The 21,079-nt window shown below is 40.4% G+C and overlaps 1 protein-coding gene across 2 annotated transcripts in view; it reads left to right on the forward strand.

Moving 5' to 3' along the window:
* Window positions 1–21,079, forward strand: part of mrc2 (mannose receptor, C type 2) — a 34,699-nt gene that overhangs the window by 3,610 nt on the left and 10,010 nt on the right. For both annotated transcript variants that reach the window (XM_042393563.1, XM_042393564.1), the window contains exons 2-12: window positions 2,180–2,578; window positions 4,055–4,228; window positions 4,411–4,575; window positions 5,403–5,516; window positions 5,789–5,932; window positions 6,047–6,238; window positions 6,996–7,150; window positions 7,313–7,417; window positions 10,420–10,535; window positions 10,644–10,789; window positions 20,295–20,503. In XM_042393563.1, coding sequence (XP_042249497.1) covers window positions 2,180–2,578; window positions 4,055–4,228; window positions 4,411–4,575; window positions 5,403–5,516; window positions 5,789–5,932; window positions 6,047–6,238; window positions 6,996–7,150; window positions 7,313–7,417; window positions 10,420–10,535; window positions 10,644–10,789; window positions 20,295–20,503 — 1,919 coding nt within the window. The remainder of the gene's footprint in view (window positions 1–2,179; window positions 2,579–4,054; window positions 4,229–4,410; window positions 4,576–5,402; window positions 5,517–5,788; window positions 5,933–6,046; window positions 6,239–6,995; window positions 7,151–7,312; window positions 7,418–10,419; window positions 10,536–10,643; window positions 10,790–20,294; window positions 20,504–21,079) is intronic.

The following is a 21,079-nucleotide window of genomic DNA, read 5'->3' on the forward strand; positions in this document are numbered from 1 at the left end:
CTGCGCCTCGTTAACAAGTCAGCATTGTTGTGTAACAGCGGCGGTTCGAGCATCCTCATGACTTTTTGCTCGCGATGAGAGGAAGCTAAATCCTGAGCTTATAGCATATCAACATCTTATTGGTTGTTGTGGCAGACATCACACTGTAATGTATGCAGCACAGAGATGGATTACACCGCGGAAGGGAGGACAGGGATTTATACTGAGGGTTTAATGTAAAATATACTGTAATCAAGTGGTTATAGGGGAACACGGGAAGGCTTTGATCTGACAGAAGTCAGTGATGTTTTAGTGGCTACACCAGACTCTGACTTTCCACAGAAACAGGTCTTCTCCTGAATTTCATTCAGCTCTGGATTATGTTGCATTAATAGGAGTGACTGGAATAACGGCCTCATGGAAAGAGAGTTTGGCACAGAAAAAAAACCGAGATGTTTTGTGTTCGTTGGATGTAGTTTTTGGCTCCCTGATAATATTTAAAAGATTTTGTGTCCCTGTTAGGCAACACAATTTCTCTGATGTGAATCTTGAAACAATGATCTGGCAGCAAACAAGCCTTACAGCTGGGTGTTATTGTACAAAAAAAAAAAAAAAAGGATTGCTTTATAAAAAGATCAGGGTGGTGATTATATGTGATTACACTGTACATACCTCAAGATGGACCTCTCTGCCGCCGCGCTCTCTCACTGTGTTTGCTAACACTGCTTCTGAGAAACTCAACCGCAGAGGCCGAGTGCAAGACGAGGGGCGTGTCGGTCGTCTCCTCCTGATTACAGGAGTTTTTATGGAGCTCTCGATGAGACTCCATTGTCTCTGTGTTCATAAAAGCGGCCACGGGAGGTTTGGAGTGTTTCAGCTGAGAGGTGAGGAAACAAGGGATTTCTACAGACTGAGCTGACTGAAGTGGCCACATATGAGAGTGGTGTTTTTCAGCTAAATGCCCAGTGATCTTTCCCACCTACCCCACTTCCTGGCCTCTCACAGGAGCCCGCCGAGTAGGAATGCTGAGGGTCTCACTTTCTCTCCTTTGAATCTCACATCTGAGAGTTGTGTTTATTTTGCGGATATATATATGTATATATTTTAATAATTTTGAACAGGACCTTAATTTAGAGTCACTCCTACGCTCCTGACATGTATTTCTTTCTCTCGCCCACCTTCGCACACTCTCATAACCACACGCTAGTATATTCGCAGTCCTGGCTTCTAGTTTACCAATCTCTAAATGCTTCAAGAAGAGAAAAACAGGAATGAAGGAAAACCACATATTTTTTTTTGAGAAAGGGTGTTGGGTTTTATTCCCGAAATTCCAGTCACTGAGGCTGGCGTCCGGCCACTGCCCTGAATGTGTTAAGTTCAACACTTTTTTTTGTCAGTACTCTTTGTTTTTTGTTATCATTTTATTTATTTTTGTATGTTTTTCTATGGTATAAGTGTATATGAGGATACTGCCAGGCTCTGTGGGTAACACCTTGTAGGCAGCCGTAGCTCCTAATGCTAAGTAATGCTTATAAAGGCATCAGTGTACAGTAGTGAGAGGTCTGCAGACTGAAAACAACAACCCATTTCACCCTTGAGGATCATTACAGTTTCACCAAATTAATCATATTTAGACATGTTAAAACATTTGGTTATATGAGTCAAATGTATCAGTCACACTCTCAAGATAAAGATCCTTATATATTTATCCCCCCAAAACCACCAACTGCTGCTCTCTCCACAGTCTAAACCGACAGAAATAGACACCACAAACTATACCGAACCAGGCCAGAGGCAATTCCAGGTCAACCTTCTGGAATGTGGTGAATTCCTGAAAACTGGTGCATGGTTTGGAAATTATTCGTCTGTGATCACAAACCCTACATTAAAGGACAAACATGTGTATCCACTTTGCACTGTTTATTGCATGACATTTCTGCAATTACTTCCTGCTGAGAGCTTTGTCATATTATGTGTATGCATGTTTTTTAGGGTTATTGCAGGTTTATTAGAGGATTAATACCACTGAAGGGACACCAGAGGCCACAGCTGAAGCTAGTTCTAACACAGTATTGTATCCATTAATGGAGATATTGATCCAAACGCCGGCCTGTTCTCTGCTCACATCAGCTGCTAACATGGAATCCTGTTTTCATCTGCATTATCGACTGATGCTATTGTTTCCCCCCTCTCTGCACAGCACCGGCGGACTCTGACGAGTTTGCCTTCTTCCATGAGGGCGCCAATGGGTGCCTCGGGGTGCGAGATCACTCCCTCATCCTGTCATCCTCCTGCGAGGACGACAGCCAGCGCTGGAAGTGGGTAACGCGGGGTCGCCTGTTCAACCTGGGCTCCTCACTGTGCCTCGGCTTGACCACTGGCAACTACACCTCCAGGTGGGCCAAGTCTCCTCTGGGTGTGTACACCTGTGACCGCGAGCCCCCCAGAGTACGCTGGACCTGGAACTGTGCCCAAGTGCTGGAAAACCTCAATACCTACCTTCCCTCGCCCTTGTTTTGGAACGCGTCCTCCACCTCCGCCCCTTCTAAATGGTCACTGCATGGTGGTGTTCGGGACCTGTGCACTAAAGCATATCGCGGTGAGCATTCTTTCATCACAGAGATTTAGATTTGCATGGATTACCGCAGATCGGTGTTTAGGGTTTACCTGTGTTTTCTCTAGAATGTTTCAAAAATCAAGATAATCTTGATAACTTCAAGATTTCCTTTGAAATTCTTTCATTTTTAAAATCAGTTATCCTGTGGACATGTAAATGAGATCGCTGGTATTGCACCCCTTTGCAAATTATTCTCAGTTAAATGGAGTTTCCCCAAATGAAGCAGCTCACCTGTGATCATACAGATGTGAGCTGCGCCTGCACCGCACTATATGTTGTGCTGCCTCAAAGCGGCAGATAGACTTACTGTTGTGGATGCCACAGCTGTATCTGATCAAATGGATATAGCAGTGTTGCTTTTAGGAAATCTTTGAGGACAAGTGGCTTCCTGCCAGTCAGAAAGCCAAGGATAACATTGCCGGTGTTTGTAAACTCCAGTAAACAGACGGAGTCGTCCTTGCCCTCAAGTATATTTGTATTTATATGTAGTTTTCAGTCCAGATTAAATCAAACCATGGTGGTTCGCAGCTAAGCCTCATTTCCGCTGTCAGTGCCACTCATGTCACAGTTGTTCATTGACGAACTATACTGTGAGACCCAGTCAGCCATACCAGTCTGTAATTAACAGGCTCAGGTTGACTGCAATTAAACCCAGATCTGCCGTAAAGACCCGAAAATCTCCCTTCGCTTTCTTCTTTATCTTTCCACTTCGAAGTCTCTTTTACCTTTTTGTGCCGAGGGAATTGGGTACGTTGGCGTTTTTTAACTTTCAAGTGCGGATCTACACAAGTTTTCTTTGTGAAGTCGACTCACTGCTGGAGAGGAATGCCTCTGACATAGTTAGCCGAGGAGTAGCTCCAATGCAGCCAGCCAGCCAGCCAGCGGTGGAGCAGAGAGGGAAGTCAGGGAGGGAGCTTCAGAAATCTTTCCTCCCTCGTTTAACATGTCCTACTTTCCATTGGCCTAATGTGTTTTGGTAACACTACAGACCCAGCCTCTCTCCCTCTCTCTCTCTGTCTTTGTTGCCCTTTAAAAATGCTATACATGTGGAATGTAGACTAAAACACCAACCTAGGGGTATTTTTTTAAACTTTAGAGATCAGATATAGATTATTAGTTCAAAAGCCTGGTTCAAAAGTTGCACGTGATCTTTAAAAGATTCTGCTCTGGAATATAAATATTATAAATATTATAAACATGAAGTTAAAAGTTAATTTGCTTAATAATCTGCTTTTTTTTCCCTCTTCCTTCTGCTGACCACCATTTGACCACTTTACTGTTTTAACTGTAACATTATCCACTGTTTTCACCATGTGTTTGATTATACAAGTCACTGAGAAAACAGATAAGGTATTTCAGTTCAGCACAGTTCACAGCCATAATTTTAGACAACACAAGTGAAGCCTGTCTCCGCTGCTACATGCGGTGATTTAAATCTCTCCTCTGTTTGCTCCCCAGAGATCTATACAATCCAGGGGAACTCTCATGGTCGTCCCTGCTACCTGCCCTTCCTGTACGATGGCCAGTGGTTCCACAGCTGCACCAGCATCGGGCGTGAGGACGGTCACCTCTGGTGCGCCACCACCTTCGACTACGGGAAGGACGAGCGCTGGGGGTTCTGTCCGGTTAAGAGTGAGTTATCACTTTGTATGCTGAGGACTGTATTTTATACCTGTCTGAAGAAACTGCCAGAAACTCAGTGAGCTTCACCACAAATTCCTCTCACCCAAACTATTTATTTTACTCATGTTTCCTCCTGCTTCCTTCCCTTGCTTCTAAACTGACTTTTTTATCTCCTTCCCCTTCACTGTCAGGTAATGGCTGTGAGACCTTCTGGGATACTGACCCGCTGACAGACAGCTGTTACCAGTTTAATTTCCAGGCTACGCTGTCATGGAGCGAGGCTCGGATCAGTTGCCAGCAGCAGGGGGCAGACCTGCTAAGCATCACCAAGCTGCATGAGCAGACCTACATCAATGGTAAAGTCAATGCACACACACACATACAAATATGTGCAGAGGCATCCACTCTTATTGTAGCTGTATTGTAGCCAAATGTACAATGTACACAGGAATTTGACTGGGTGATACAGCACAGTGAGAGAAGAAAATAGTAGAATAAGACATAAAAGAGCACACTAAGTAAAAAGAGTAAAATAACTATAAATAAGAATATATTTACAAGTGAAGAACAAGAGTATATATACTTATTTGAGCTTGCATTTTGTTAAAATGTTTGAATAGTTATTTTAAAATGTCCAAATGGCTAGATATCAAATAAGTTAAGTAATAATGTATGCCCAATTATGCTACATATTGCACAGTTCTGGCAGGGTGGTTTGGCCCATAGTAGGGGTTGTTATCATTTGGCACTGACCATTTATTGCCATGAAATTTGTTGTGCAGATCTCAAAAGAAAGAAAATTATGGGATTTAATAGCCGATTTAAATGATCTTTCCTGTAGTGCCAACAGCAGTTCAGACTTCCAAGTTTTCTCCCCATCAGCTCTCTCCCATCAGCAAGAATTGATTTTTTGGATGTTGTGACCCTGTTACCAATATTAATCCTCACTTTGCTACTCTTATATAACCATTCTTTCATCTGCACAGTACAGTGTTGGCAGTTGAAATGATGGCTAACTGGGGGGATTATCTGGCTTCAATGGAGGCGCTCTGTTCTGTGCTTTCTTTTATTGTGTCATCGTTCACATAATTACACAGAGAACTGTGGGTTTATTTTTTTATTTTTTTTTTGCATTTGTCATATTTTATTTCATCTGAGAGAGTTGTTGTCCGGGTGTTTTTAGGTTTACTGACTGGCTACAGTGCTGCTTTGTGGATTGGCCTCAATGACCTGGACATCAATGGAGGCTGGCAGTGGGCCGACTCCTCGCCGCTCAAATATCTCAACTGGGAGCAAGGTTAGACTGCAAAAACAACACACTCCTTTCTGTCTTTTTAAAGCTTGAAGTATCTGTCATCTTTTTTTTTGAACATTTATTTCCCACTGAAGGCTGAACAGGCATGCTTGCTCATTTTTAGCTACACTCTGCACTTGAAGTTCAAATACTCACTTGGCGGGCGTCTTTTACTGCTGACCACCAGATTATTTAGGGGTTAAGTGCCTTGAACAAGGGCACCTCGGCATCAATAATGTTCTGAAGAGTTTTTCTTCCTTACTCTCCAACTGCAGACCAGCCAAACCATGCCGATGAGGAGAACTGTGCTGTGCTTAGGACGGAGTCATCGGGTCGTTGGCAAAACCGTGATTGTTCAGTTGCTCTTCCGTATGTCTGCAAGAAGAGGCCCAATGCCACCCTAGACCCCTTCACTACTGGTCAGTGTATTGGTAGTTGCATTAGTCCATTAAAGTCAAATTCAACAGTTACAGTCCTGCCACAGTGCCAGACTCTTACAATTTGATGGGCTTTATCTCTTTGCTACCACACAGACTCGTGGGCAGATGATGAGAAATATGAGTGTGACGTAGGCTGGCAGGCCTTTCAGGCAGGCTGCTACAAGCTGACTTCAGAGAAGATTGACTGGGATACGGCTCAGAAAACTTGCCAGAAGATGGAAGCCAACCTGGTCAGCATCCACACCCTCCCTGAGTTAGAGTTCATCATCCGCAACCTGAAGAAAGGTGATTCGCTAATTTCTTTTTACCTGTCTTTACCTTTCCCTCTGAATAATATAACTATCAGGAGTCAAAAATGAATGTGCTAGTTCACTGCTTTAATGTAGCCACTGGTTAAAATTAAGGAATACAATGAACAATTTGACAGATATATTCTAGATGGTGGATGTCAGGAATTTTGGTGTCTTTCTATATAAATGTAGAAAGAAGAATACTCTATCAGGACAAAAAGAGAAAGCATGTGTGCATGTAACTCACGTTGACGTCCAGCAGGATCAAAAACAGTCTACATCATACATGTATTGGAATGCTGTATTTTTTTTCTTCTGTTTTTTCAGTTTCTATTTTTAGCACAGGGGAGCAAAACATACCGATGTTTCAGCTGTACTTTCCTCAGTGTGCAATCTGAAAAAAATAGAGCTTTCTGATACATTTAGATATTTTTTTTGTTGACAAAAGTAAATATTTCTGTAAAATATTAACTTCTTGAAATGGTATGTTCCAACTATTTTCCTACAGTATATGCCCACATCTCCACAGCAAGCTCAAATGTAGCGGAAACCCGACAGTTCACCCCTAGAAACTGAGGCACATGAAGTGAGGAATCAGATTTTTAGGTCATGGAAATGCTCCAACTCAGTTATTAAACCTCATGGAAAAGTTTTTTTTATATAAAACTTATTTTATAACAGGGTCTTTATAACTGGAACTTTAATCTCATTTATAACTTCATTTCTGCTTTCCTACATGTGTCCTCTGTCAGACATTGACCAGCTATGGATAGGGCTCCACGACACTGATATGCAAATGGACTTCCAATGGACTGACCACACACCCGTCATCTTCACCTACTGGCACCCCTTTGAACCCAACAACTTCCTCAACACTCAAGAAGATTGCGTCTCCATCTGGGGAGCTGTGAGTGACCCCCCTTCTTGCACCCTCTCACTGACCCCTGAATCTCAGGGCCTTAATCACTTCACAGAAACGGACTCTCACTGTCTACAAGTCTCCTCCGTTTGTATATATATTTAGCAGCTGTGTTCTCTCTCTCTGTTTGTGTCTTGCTTACATGTGCAGGCGGGCCGCTGGGATGACAGCCCTTGTAATCTGAATCTGCCCTCCATCTGTAAGAAACCGGGAACAAAGAGTGATGGGAAACCGCAGCACCAAGAGTGCAAACTAGTATGACTCTTTTTTTCTCTCTGCGTTTAGTGCTGCACTCTTCATCTGTTGTTTATACTTTATTAAGATCACTGAAAAAATGTTTTTATTCTGGACAAGATGTAGATATTTCTTCCCTATATCCATCTGTTTTATTCCATATAGACTCTATTCAGATCTACTGCAGGCCTTCAGTGCTCTGATTACAGCTGCTAACTGTCTGTAGTGTTGGTTGGAGTATAATTATTATTCTAAATATTTCAATCATTACTTTATCTTTGACATTTTTCCCAGAGTTCCCCTCCATCTCTCACCCCTCCACTTGGTCCATTAGTCTGCCCCCAGTCTGTAGCTGTAATATAAATCACTCTCTTAAGACTTGGGAATTTGAACAGGCACCACACTCAACCCTGGACTCACACACACTTCCCATAGTTTAACACGTAATTTTCCATTTCCCAAAACACAAAACAAAACCTGGAATACTTATTTTCAAGCCATTGAATCGGGACATATTGTTTGTTTTCACTCAACAAGTGTATACAGCAGATACAACATGAATATGCACTATCATGCCCACTACTTGTACCCACATGGCAAATTAAATCCCATCTGGCGGATCCATCTACATCTGTCTCTGATTTTACGGTTCATAATTCTCTCCGTATGAGCCTTTACGCCTCTCATACCTGACAAGCCCCTACCTGACCATCGCTTGAAAATGTTCACTACATTTAGTGGGATTTTTTTCAGTAATGTGGGACATGGGGGATAATCATAGTGAGAAAATAAATCAAAGTGTGTGTCTGTGTTAATCTATGCCCCTAAGAAATGTTATATTTCTAGCAAAGTGTTGATTTATGATGTAAATGATTTGAGGTTGAGGGTCGTGCTGATTCTCAGCTGTTACATCCGACAAAGATCTGTGTATGGAAAGAACATTTGTTTGGTGTAATGAATCTTTACCCCTCTCCCTGGGGGACGGGGGGCATCATGGGTGGTAATGTGACAGGGGTCATTTGACATGGCACTCGCTGCAGGGCTCTGTGGCGATGCGGTTTGTCTCCAGCAGATGAGCTCACTTCACGCAACATGTGAAACAACAATGACCGAGTAGTGGCGTGCTGACTGCTGCGGCAACGTTAAACCACATGATCCCCAAACCATTTACCCCATCCAGCGCTGCGCTCATTTCTGAAAAAAAAATGTAATGGATTGCTCATTACTGTAATCACTGAAGCAGTAACTCCTCACGGAAGTATGTCTTTTTTGCTTTCTACTTCCAAAGATGGTGGTTTTATTATCAGAATAACTCTGTTGCCTCATGTGTGAATAACAGTTCTCTAATGTCAGAGGCAGCCTGAGGCGGACGCAGCTGTTGAGGACCCCTCAGCCACCAGGGGACCCCTAAAATAATTGAACTGGAATTATAGCAAATAACACATTCTTGAGGCACAAAAACAAAACTAGAAAATGTGCCCTAAAGTTATAATATTCCATATACATGTGTAGTTTCTATACAAAAACATTCCTGTTTTGCTGCTTAGGATCCCAAACAAGACTTTGCTCAGCCTTGCCTAATGTTTTTGTCAGTGTTTTGCTTGAAAAAATCAAAGTAGTTGTGGGAATATTTATAATAGTAACCACCCACAATAATTCAATTCATTGTTTCATGATTTAATAATTCTGACTGACAAAATCTAATTGAGGGTATGTAGAGGAATATAGTGTTTGGATGTTTCAGCTTCAGTATGACAGGTAATGGTCATATTGGTGGTATCAGGTTTAGTATTTCATAACATTACCACACACAAGGAAGAATCCTTTTATTATTGCTATATATTACTGGGAATACGCTATTGTTCAACACTGAGTGCATGACATTATGACTGTGAGACAGAAAAAGCAAAGACAGGGAAGAATGTAAAGGAGACAAGAGTTTCAACAGATCAAGCCTCCCCAGCAGCTGTAATCTTTGAGGTTTCTGTCCAGATTCCAAAAGTGGTTGTGCAAAAAGACAGAGGTTGAGCTTATTCACACAAAGCTGTATACGAACTGTCTCTTGCTATCATACTCATGCACAATCTCACCCCCCGTGACCTTCTGTGTGTTGGCTCGGCTCTGCGTCTGTACACGTCCACAACTACAGTACATGAGCTGGCAGGAGGGATTGAGGCCAGGGAAAAGTTATTTCTGCATGCTTAGACTTGTTCTTTGTATCCTGCATCTGAGATACAGTGGACTGGATTTAATGGTCTCACTTTTGTTTTGACTGTTAAAAAAAAAAAATTTGCTTTTTAGCTGCGCAAAGGAGGTTATGTTTTAGGTTTTGTTTGTTGGGCCATCTGTCTATTAGCAGGATATGTTTAAAATCACTCAACAGATGTTAATGAAATTTGGTGGAAGGATAGGTTTAGGGTCAAGGAATAAGTGGTTACTTTTTCCTGGTTCGGAGATGTGATATCACCACATGGAATTTATAAAGCACTGTATGTTTACAGTGTGAGGCAATGGAGAAAATCCCTTCTTTCTGATTTTTTTTCCCCCGAATTCCTTGGTCAAACACATAAAACATTTCTATCCAAATGGAAATGTCTAGCATATCATCCCTGTGCTATTTGATGCTCCATTTTCCTTTACCTGTTCCAATAAGTTGTTGTTTTGGCCTATAAATTGCCATGGAACTACCATAAATTGCATTTAACTTTAGACATTTTCACTTATGTAGGTGCTGCTGCAAGAACATGATAAATTTAAATGCGCATAACCCAGTGGTCATGAGTCTGACTCAATTTAAGTTTTTCATTACCCTTCCATGTGCAAACCATCAATATTGTGGGGATTTAGGCATTATCCAAAAATCAACATGATTGTCTATCCCCATGTGTTCATTGATGCACATCCAGAACCAGATAATAAATGATTGAATTAATAAATTCAAGGAGTTGCGCAGTCTTAGTAGAAGTTTTTTTTTTAAGGAATTGTTCTAATTTTTTCCATAATATCCTCTTCTCTCCTTTCAGGGCTGGAAGTGGCACAGTCCAGCTTGTTACTGGGTTCAAGAAGCTCTGGCCACCTTTGATGAGGCCAAGAAGTCCTGTGAGAGTAAAGATGCTGCCCTTGTTACTATTACCAATAGGTGTGTACTGCAACACAAACACTGACAAACAGATGGACTCCTTTGCTGGGATTAAAAGATATCACAGTGTGTTTCTTAGTCCCTAATAGCCTCTTAAAATCTTAAAAGGTTCGAACAGGCCTTCGCCAGCAGCCTGGTGTTCGGTCGTTCTGGAGATTTCTGGATCGGCCTCAGTGATCACGGCAGCGCCGGCTTATTCCACTGGCTCAGCGGGGATGTAGTGTCCTACACCAACTGGAACAGAGACCAGCCAGGTAAGTTACACTTCTCATGTCTGTGTCAGTGTGTGAATAATGTATAGAATCGATTACAAATATGATCTAATAATGTATCGTCCAGTACCACGTAACCAGATTGTTGAAGTGGTGTATAAGCATTAAGATCAATCATAGGATCAATCAAAATAACCATATGGAAATTTTTTTTTAAAAAATTCTAGTGATTGGATTATGCAGTGATAATCTGAAATATGTACTAAGAAACAAAAAAAGTCAATCAATGGTCAATGAAAGTCATGTACATCCATGATCCATGTGAGTACATACTACTAGGTATATAGATTGACCTGATTGAATGGATTGAGTGGAATATGTAGTAAAGACCAAAAATATGCATTCCTAAGACTATTTGCAGTCTAGTAAAACATTAAATGATTATTGCATTAGCAAACAAATTTAACTATAAGAATAATTCATTAACAAACCCAATAGAAAACATATATGACAAAATTCAAAATTATGTTCTGCAGTTATTATATGATGTTTACCTCTTAGTTCACATACATAAGGATACACTTATGAATCACTTGTGAAACATTTTTACCAACATGTCATGGTTTTTTTTAAACATTTTCATCTTTATTCATATTTCATCAAAGATATTACCTGGTGGAACCCAAACTTCAAACCATTGGAGGTCATCATACATCAAATCCAAACCGTTATCACCAATGCTGAGTGACTTGAACAGCAGTAGTGATTCTCTTCAGATGCGTACCATTTTCTGGCTCCAGAGATTTGTCTAAAAACCATAACAGTGGTTGCACTATCAGCCTGGCAATTAAAAAGAGCGCACATAAAGTAGTTCTGGGGCTACGACCCAGTGGGGTCCTGTGTAGTCTCTCCTTATTACCAAAGTGTCAATTCCACCTTCTCTTCTTAAAAGTCTGTTCAGGGTTGTCAGTTACATCTAAGCCATGTAACTCTTGTTCACATCTATGGAGGACTAGGCTCATGGATGCCTGACCTGTATATTCAAATATATGGTTTATTACCATGACTCCTGTCCTATCTTGGGGACAGACAAGGGTCAGTTAGCATGTACAGTCCTGTCAATTCTCCAAACCACTCTTTGGCCCTCAAACCACTGGTTTCCTGCTAAGCACTTCGGTGCTTGTCGGTCCTCCTCTTCTTCTTTTGCGTTGTCTGGGGTCCACCCTCAGTCCTGAGTGTAGCCTTCCTTCCACACAATGTCTTCTTTCTGAGAAATTTGGGGAATTTGGAGAATTTGGTGGAGTGTCACACAGGCTTGGGCTTGGCCAGGTGAAACTACTCAGCTACTGTCTGTTTTGGTGTGTGGAAAACCCTCTTCTGGTTCTAGCACCTGCTAGCAGTTTAGCTTGAATGGCATGGACCCACATGGCTCTCTGCCTGCCCTTTACCGCTGCTGCTGTTGTCAACAGTGCCTGGAGTTGTCCTTTCCACCTAGGAGACGGAGACTTTGAAAGAGACTTGATGAATACAGGATCACCATATGCAATAAATGAATAGGGTCCTTTGAATGACACTCCCTCCATGTTTCTGTTAGTATTAGTTCAGTTAGTAGTTAACATCCTCAGTCAGGTATTCATCAGTCCAGAGCAGAGTGGCATTGTTGGGTATCAAAGGTATTCTCCATTAGTACCTCATGACGATGCAATTTGTACATCTCATTATATCAGACTTGTCAATTAAAGGTTTGCAACGACCTCGTCCCATTTTGTTATTCTGCATTCAATCTGAGACTCTCCAGTCTCCCAAACGTGACAGTCATTGGTATTATTCATTTATCGTTTTATTTATTTTTCCTTTATTTATATTTATCTTTACCCTATGGTATCTTTCGTGTTTTTCAATACTATATCCTCTTCCCATGGGAATATCACACCATCTCCTCACGATCTCACAAGCAGTCTCCCCTCACCCCAGGAATCGATTACGAGCCATCCTCAGGGGAGGTAGACCTCTGAGTTAGGATAGGAGACAAACCCAGATTATTGTGGTAATTTTGCAATACCACTGTGAGAAAGAGGAACTACAATACTGCCAAACTTTACTTTCAGAGCATCTCAATTTCATCAGTTTAAAATTTCCATCATTATTTTGGGCAATCTCTCTTTTATAGTACCCTGAAATCCTAGTGCTGTCACAAGACTCTGAGTCATCTTTACCACAAAGGCTGTCACAGTTTATACTTTATTCTTCCCCATTTTGGTCACACTTCCCTATATTACTCTCTCCTTTGGTTTTCTTGACCAGTGACTTGGAAGTCAACCAAAAATAAAACAGGAAGAAAGATTTGAAATTTAAAAAGTAAGTTTAATGAAATGAACAAAAGGAATGCAAATTGGATAGAGAAATTTCATTCATGTTGAGTTTTTTAGAAGGAATTAATAGAGAAATTTAAAACTTTCGTTGATTTATCTTTGAGTTAATTATTCCATTTCTTCATCCTAATCCTTCCAAAAACAACCAAATCATTTATTGGAAAAAGTAAAAGTTTTATTCGTTTAATAAAATATCCACTGCTGTATATGGAGCCTTATTATAGTGTTATTCATTTACCCATATTTCTTTTGTTATTTTGTGTCCAAACCATTGATTTATCCCCCCTTTTCCTACATGTGTGGGCCCAGGAGTAATATGTACCAGCAGGATAGACCGAGGAAAGACACACAACCAAATGTTTACAAATCAGACTTGTGGGTTGTTAGGAGGTACATTGACGTACCATGGAGAAAGAGGAAACGGCAGCTTGTTTGATTGCAGAATCAGTCAACGCATTTCCACGTGTCACAGGATCACAAAATTGCAACTTTATCTTTGGCTAGAATACACACACTTGTAAGTGTGTACAGTTTAGCTGCTTGTGCCGAGGTACTGTAAAAGAAAACTGAATAATAGGTTATCATTTGATGTATCCCTTAAATATATCATACATGTTTCAGATAGTGTTTAAGTTCAGTTTAGTGTTAGTTTTTGTGTGCTATGTCTATTCTAAACTTAGTTCTTTGCTGTGTAAGATGAGGCAGTTGTGTGTTTAACAGTTAAGTTTATTCTGTTATACCCTTACCTTAGCCAGTGATAAGATAAACTGTAGTTATGTCGATGTTTATGTGTAAAACTGATAAGCTTTTAGAGGATAGTGTGGTTTGTCCTTAATTTAATATAGTAGTAATGTTATTTTGTGATGCTACTTGGTGCTTATGTACTGTCATATATGGTTGTGAAGAAAGACTGTCCCTAGGTTAGCTGAACTTTTGACTTATGTTTCTATCTGAGGGTTGGTTCCTGACCTGTAAGGTTAGTAAACAGATGTCTTAAATTCTGTACAAGTAGTATTTAAGGGACTGGTTAAGTGCCAACCTTTCAGACAAAGAAAAGATAGCTAGGTGGTATGTATCTTTGTCTCCAGAACTATGATGCATTATACTTCTGATTGTATTATTTGATTACATTATTCCATAACCTGACAATGCTCTCTTTGTGTGTTTATTGAGTGATCAGCAATTTCCCATTACATTACCATTAGGTAACACTCAAGCTTCTATCACTACCCAGTCACTCACTATGGCATAGTCAGCAACGTGTTTGTTATCAGATGGTCTACATGCTCGTCTCAATAAATAGCAAGGCAATCATGCTCATTTTCTGCCTCAATCAGGAGGGAGAGTGGCTGGATTTAAAGAGGTGTTTCAAAGATATGTGGGAACTGGAAAGAATGATCACCTCTTATCCTGAGCGACGCGCTGTCGTCATATGCTGAGTAGCAGAACGTCTTAAAGAGGTCAAATAAAACCCCAAAGTATGGTTTACATTTTGTCACTGTTCATACTTTTTTCTTCCCTATTTTGGTCACACTTCCCTACATTACCTTCTCTCTTGGTTTTCTTGACCAGTTACTTGGAAGTCAACCAAAATAAAACAGGAAGAAAGATTTGAAGTTTAAAAAGTACAAGTTTAATGAAATGAACAAAAGGAATTCAAATTGGATAGAGAAATTTCATTCATGATGGGTTTTTTAGAAGGAATTAATAGAGAAATTTAAAACTTTCGTTGATTTATCTTTGAGTTAATTATTCCATTTCTTCATCCTAATCCTTCCAAAAACAACTAAATCATTTATTGGAAAAAGTAAAAGTTTTATTCGTTTAATAAAATATCCACTGCTGTATATGGAGCCTTATTATAGTGCTTTTCATTTACCCATATTTCTTTTGTTATTTTGTGTCCAAACCATTGATTTATCCCCCCTTTTCCTACATGTGTGGGCCCAGGAGTAATATGTACCAGCAGGATAGACCGAGGAAAGACACACAACCAAATGTTTACAAATCAGACTTGTGGGTTGTTAGGAGATACATTGACGTACCATGGAGAAAGAGGAAACGGCAGCTTGTTTGACTGCATAATCAGCCAACGCATTTCCACGTGTCACAGGATCACAAGATTGCAACTTTATCTTTGGCTAGAATACACACTCTTGTAAGTGTGTACAGTTTAGCTGCTTGTGCCGAGGTACCATTAGGTAACACTCAAGCTTCTATCTCTACCCAGTCACTCACTATGGCATAGTCAGCAACGTGTTTGTTATCAGATGGTCTACATGCTCGTCTCAATAAATAGCAAGGCAATCATGCTCATTTTCTGCCTCAATCAGGAGGGAGAGTGGCTGGATTTAAAGAGGTGTTTCAAAGATATGTGGGAACTGGAAAGAATGATCACCTCTTATCCTGAGCAACGCGCTGTCGTCATATGCTGAGTAGCAGAACGTCTTAAAGAGGTCAAATGAAACCCCAAAGTATGGTTTACATTTTCCATTACTCTGTCATTTGCAAATGCTTTCATCATTTCAAATGTTAATTATAAAGAGAAAAAAAAAACACAACATTTTAATACTGAATGAGAACCATGCACCACACAGACCTGACCTAGTACAATGGGAGAGGATTTTTCAATCATGGTGGCAACTGAAGCCACTTATCTAAAAAAAAAAACCTGGCGTGCCAAGGACTACAGGCAAAAGCCAAGATGAATAATGCACAACAGGCCGGCAATGAGACCCATGTTTCTGCACCAGGATGCTTGTAGCACAGCCAACCCTCTAATGTACGAGCAGGTGAATCGGCTGAAGATAATCTGGCAGGCCCCAGGCTGGGGCTACGGAGAGTGCATGTTTCAGTCCATGAAAAGCTTTGTACATTTCCTCAGTCCATAGCACAGTTGGAGGAGCAGATTGGGCTGTGGCTGCCTGCAAGACTGAGTCCATAGCAGCTTACTCGTAAATCCACTGCCTGCAGTAGTTCCCCAAAGACAAGAGCATTTTCTTATTCTTGGGAAGAGGCATGTTGTTCAAAATTTTTACCATCTCTGGTAAGAGGAGGCGCTGTCCATTCTTTAGAACATCAAGTAGACAAAAGCTTCGCCGATGAGGCTCTGCAACATCGCTCAGTCAGCCTTTTGCAGGAGCAAGATGGAGTCAGAACGACAAGCTTCCGTCAGTGGAGAAGCTATCAGCAGGTCATCAACAATTTACTGTGTGTCAGGTAATTGGATTAGTTGCACACCCCTGGGGACCCACAAGCAAAATTTGCTCATTCTTTAACTACTCCTGTGTATTTACAATTGAATCAGCCAATTGCTTGCACTCAGCTGAAGGGTTAAATGCTCTACAATGATGATAATAGATCATAAACTCGGTTGGAAACCACACATGAATCATGTTAGATCAAAGAAAAAGCCTAAATACACAGCATTATTTATATGAAACTAGACTAGACATTTGCTCCTTCGTATCCCGCTGCTCTTAAATGGCATTCATATATTTCAACATTTCAATCCTTTAGTATTTGCTGTTATTCTTTTATTCACTTGAACTCTCTTAAACTATATTTAATTGCACCCAACTGTCCTTCCAAAATGTGCCTCCCCTGCACCCCGTCCAAATGCTTTCAATGTTCCATGCAAAGCTTTTATTAAAAGCTGATTCTGGACTTGCCTTTCTCTCACAGACATACACCAACCAGACATACAACTTGTTCCTTTCTCTATCTTCCATAGGCTTTCGTTTCTTTCTTTAGTACCATTTATCTTGTAGCGTCTGTATCTGTTTCACATTCAACGCACAATTTATCATTGTCATACATCCGAATCATTAGTCATAAGTGTTGGGAAGGTTACTTTACCGGTTACTCTGTTACAAAATGTAAAAGGTAGTGTAATTATTTTAATCACTTTGTCAAAGCAACATAACTTATTACATTTGATTCCCGTTTGATTACTTTTCTAACAAATGTTTTAAACTGGGCAATAAAGCTAAAAAAGTCCTAAAGGCATAAATTTACACCAGACAGAGTAAACCTCACACACAGTCCTCGACACTTATTACTGCCAGACTTTCATTAAAAGTCCTTCAATATAACCAGAATTGAGATCGGATTGTTTGGATTTTACATTTATAATTAGAAGTACGTGTATATTGTAATTGGATTACTGGTCATGAAGCTACTGTTTTCCTGAAATAGTAGCTTCAGTAGCTTCTTTTCTCTCAACCTCTTTTCTTTCTCCGCTACGCTGTGTGCGTGTCATCCTTCCCACAGCTCCACCCCCCCAGACCGGGGTATCTGATTTCACATTAGCATTACACACTTTTTCTTACTATTTGACCCGTTACTGCTGTCACAATTATATAACTTCTACAATATATGTTTCTTGCATTATATTTCATCATTTATCATATGATTTCAACCAATTCAACTGTTTTTACAGCTTTATTTTAACAAGAGAGGAGAAAGAAACCTCTTTGTGCTCTTCTTATCTCCTTTTTCTTCCTCCCAGATTACAGCTGCACTAGACTCACACTGTACTGTAACTTTTACTCTGATTTTATTCCTGCTGTAGTTTCAGCATCCTTTGGTGAATTATCCACTAATTCAGGGTTACTCCCTGATGTGGACTGAATTTACTCATATTTGCATTCACATTAATGCATTAGAGCCAAACATGCAGACTAAATATGCAAACACACACGTAGATAAAACTTGCTTGCAGACAATATCAATAATTCCCGTTGCAGCATCCAAGATCTCCACCCTCTTCTTATTCCTTTTTTACTTCAGTGGTGGCAGTCTGAGACCTAATAAGCGGAAACTCAGAAAGTATTTTGCTTTGTGTACACAACCTATAAATTACCACCTAGGTCTCTGAAGCCGTAAGCATAACAAAAGCTTTCTTTTCCCAACGGAGATAGACTCACCGCCGGTCTTGATTAACCGAAATAAGCCTCTTTCAGTTTACCCCAGAATGTCTTCCCACGGGTTTAACCACTGTGGGTCTTATCTGTGTCAGGCGCAACCTGACGCTGACCCGGAAAAAAAAAAAAAAAACACCCTTTGTGGCACTGTGGGGGTTCAAAAACACAAACCGCAGTTTTTTCTCAAATCCACTAACCACTGACCTCAGCACTTAACCTAATTAACTCATAGATTAAAACACATTGAGTTAAAGCAAATTTATTCCACTAGATTCCTCTCTTTTCTGCTCAATTTTTAATACTCATCAATTTTGACATGAATTTGAACATCCACTGAGAGGTTTGCATGGCACATTTGTCCCGAGCAATGCTCTCAGAGAGTTCAGCCAGGACACTGTCCTCAGACACTGAACCCTGACCGTGTCCAGGCCTGAGATGCTCACAGCCAAATTGCAGAAAAATACACAGAGTTTCTTTGATCTCAGACAGACCCAGACATGGCGAGGCAAAAAAACAAATTGCACTTACCAGTCTGTTTTTCTGCTGAGATACTGTTCGTGATGCCAATTTATTATAGGAATCTTGAGCTCGTCAATTCAGAAAACTCTAGGAGATATTGATGTCCTATGCCAAAAGATTTATTGACAAACACAAACTTAATCGACCGAGGAGACAGCAGCTACAATTCAAAGTGTCGGTGTAAACCCAGTGAAATGCCACAGCAAATCTGAAGGCAAAGAGCAGAACCACTCTCAGTTATTCAGGCAGTGCTCAGGCGACCTTGTCCCCAGTCACAACATTGCTATAAGATTGTTTACTTTTGCACTGTCTCCATGGCAAAGATCATAAAACCAGGTCGGCTCAACCGGGAAGAAAACAGCTGTCTGTCCTTCACTGTCTGCTTGTCTAGGGGGCATTTCATACATGGTGCAAAATTCCTTAACAGTTGCCAATTAATATTCTGTTAATTGACTAATTGATTCAGTCCGTGTCTTTTAGTATTTGCCTTGTGTACTATTGTTTTTTTGGTTGTCACAACATCTTCGCTACCCACTGCTTGTTCACATCTTTATCCCTTTTGCTGTGATGACTTCACTTCCCTTAGGGGATCATTAAAGTTTCAGCTAATCTATTGCTAGAGATTTTCAACCGTGCAAAAAAACATGAAGTCCATCATGAATCAGAGACAAACTTGGATTTAATCCACAGTGAGGGAACAGGATTGATCCCAGGTGTTTTTTCTTCGGCCAGAATAAAGATCCTGAACTACATTTTTGATTTGGCTCTAAAACAGCTTTGATTAGCTGTGAGTTTGCTTATGTAAGAAAGCAGCAGACAAAACCAGCATATTATCATATGTGCTGATGATAATTTAATGTATTAAATTGGACCTGTTTGTTGAGGAAACTGTAGACCATGTCGTAGTTTTTTCTTCTAACAAACTGCCATTGCAGCAGCAAAGGGATGAAGCAGCAAGCAGGGAAGAACGCTCATTGTAAAATCCAGGCTATCAAGGATTTTGGATTCATAATATCCATAATTTCTAAACCAGACCTGCCGATGGAGTCAAAAAAACAGTTGTGGGCGAGTTGTCTGGCTCACTGATAGATCCAAAGATATGAACTGTCTGAACTCTGCACAGATCATAGTTGCTTTAGTAGGCTTGGCTGACGAAAGGACCATTTTAAACTTTGTCTGTACATTTTTGTCACATGATGACATTCCTAGTATTGATACATATCAGTACTCACATCTGTTCTCATGTTAATCATCACCTTGCAAAATCCAACACCTGAGGTTGAGCCTGAGTCCTCTTTGTTCTCTTTAAAGCTGCTCAGCCTGCGACTTAACTATGAATTTTTAGAAGAGCCTTTGGAATAGAGTTTTTCTATGCAATACAGTGAGTATTGACACATACTATATAATGATGTGTGGAAATTCATACCCTAAGAAAAACAAAAGCTCACAGTACAATGAAAAAAAATCATTCCCCTTCACCACCCTCTACTGGTGTACACACCATTTCTTAAAATTTGATTCACTGGGTCAGATTTGGTGACCAGTTGGATCACTTTAGAGCTTCAGAGCCCTGGTTGTTCTTGTTTTGAGGAAATTTAAATGCAGAATACATCACTCATAGCTGTCTTTTCCTACACATTTCTTTGCTCTACATCGTTCCCCTGTTTCTACACGTTTCATCAGTGCAGCCTCTTTTTTTTTAATATATATTTCACCCCGTATCTATTTCAGTCAATGTCAGCGGCGGCTGCGTCTCCATGGCGACGGGCATCGCAACAGGTCTGTGGGAGGTGAAGGAGTGTGCGTCATCGCAAGCGAAATACATCTGCCGTCAGAACCAGGGCAGCCCCGAGCCCCCCGCCCCTCAGCCCACCCCGAGCCTCAGCGGCTCCTGTCCCAGCGGCTGGAAGAGCAAGAGCGACCTACGCTACTGTTACAAGGTTCAACCAGCAATGTTTCACACCATCAATACACATATGCTTGCTGGAAATGTGTTTTAATTTTAGTCAGATTTTGGTTATTGTTACACTGCTGCCCTGCATATCTCCGTTTGTCAACTCATCATGACCTAAGAGCCATGTTTTCAGCTCTCTTACAATACATTTTTCAGACAATTTAATTATTTTTTTAATGTTTTATTTAGTTAAAGAAGTAGGACATCTTTCTAAACCCATAAAGGCACACTTAATCCTTCAGTTTGCTCATAAAAAAAAACTCTCACTGATGGACTAAAATCCCCTGGCTAATGTTCAAATAGTTTATTACCTTTTTCTCGTCGTGAGGCAGACACATCTGCAGATGAAGATATGATCACTTTTCACAAATTGGGATGAATAATGTTTTCAAAGTGAGTTAGGAACACAACTTTAAATTCTTTCAACAGTGAAAAATAATGTAGCTTTATGATTTCCAAGTCTGATAATAATAATATTAAAATTACATTTCATCTAGAACAGAGACATTGATATGATTTCGTCCAATAGAGTTTAGGATTTTAGGAACCTTAATTTTTATTA

This window comes from Thunnus maccoyii, chromosome 18 (assembly GCF_910596095.1).
Source record: "Thunnus maccoyii chromosome 18, fThuMac1.1, whole genome shotgun sequence".
Classification (NCBI taxonomy): domain Eukaryota; kingdom Metazoa; phylum Chordata; class Actinopteri; order Scombriformes; family Scombridae; genus Thunnus; species Thunnus maccoyii.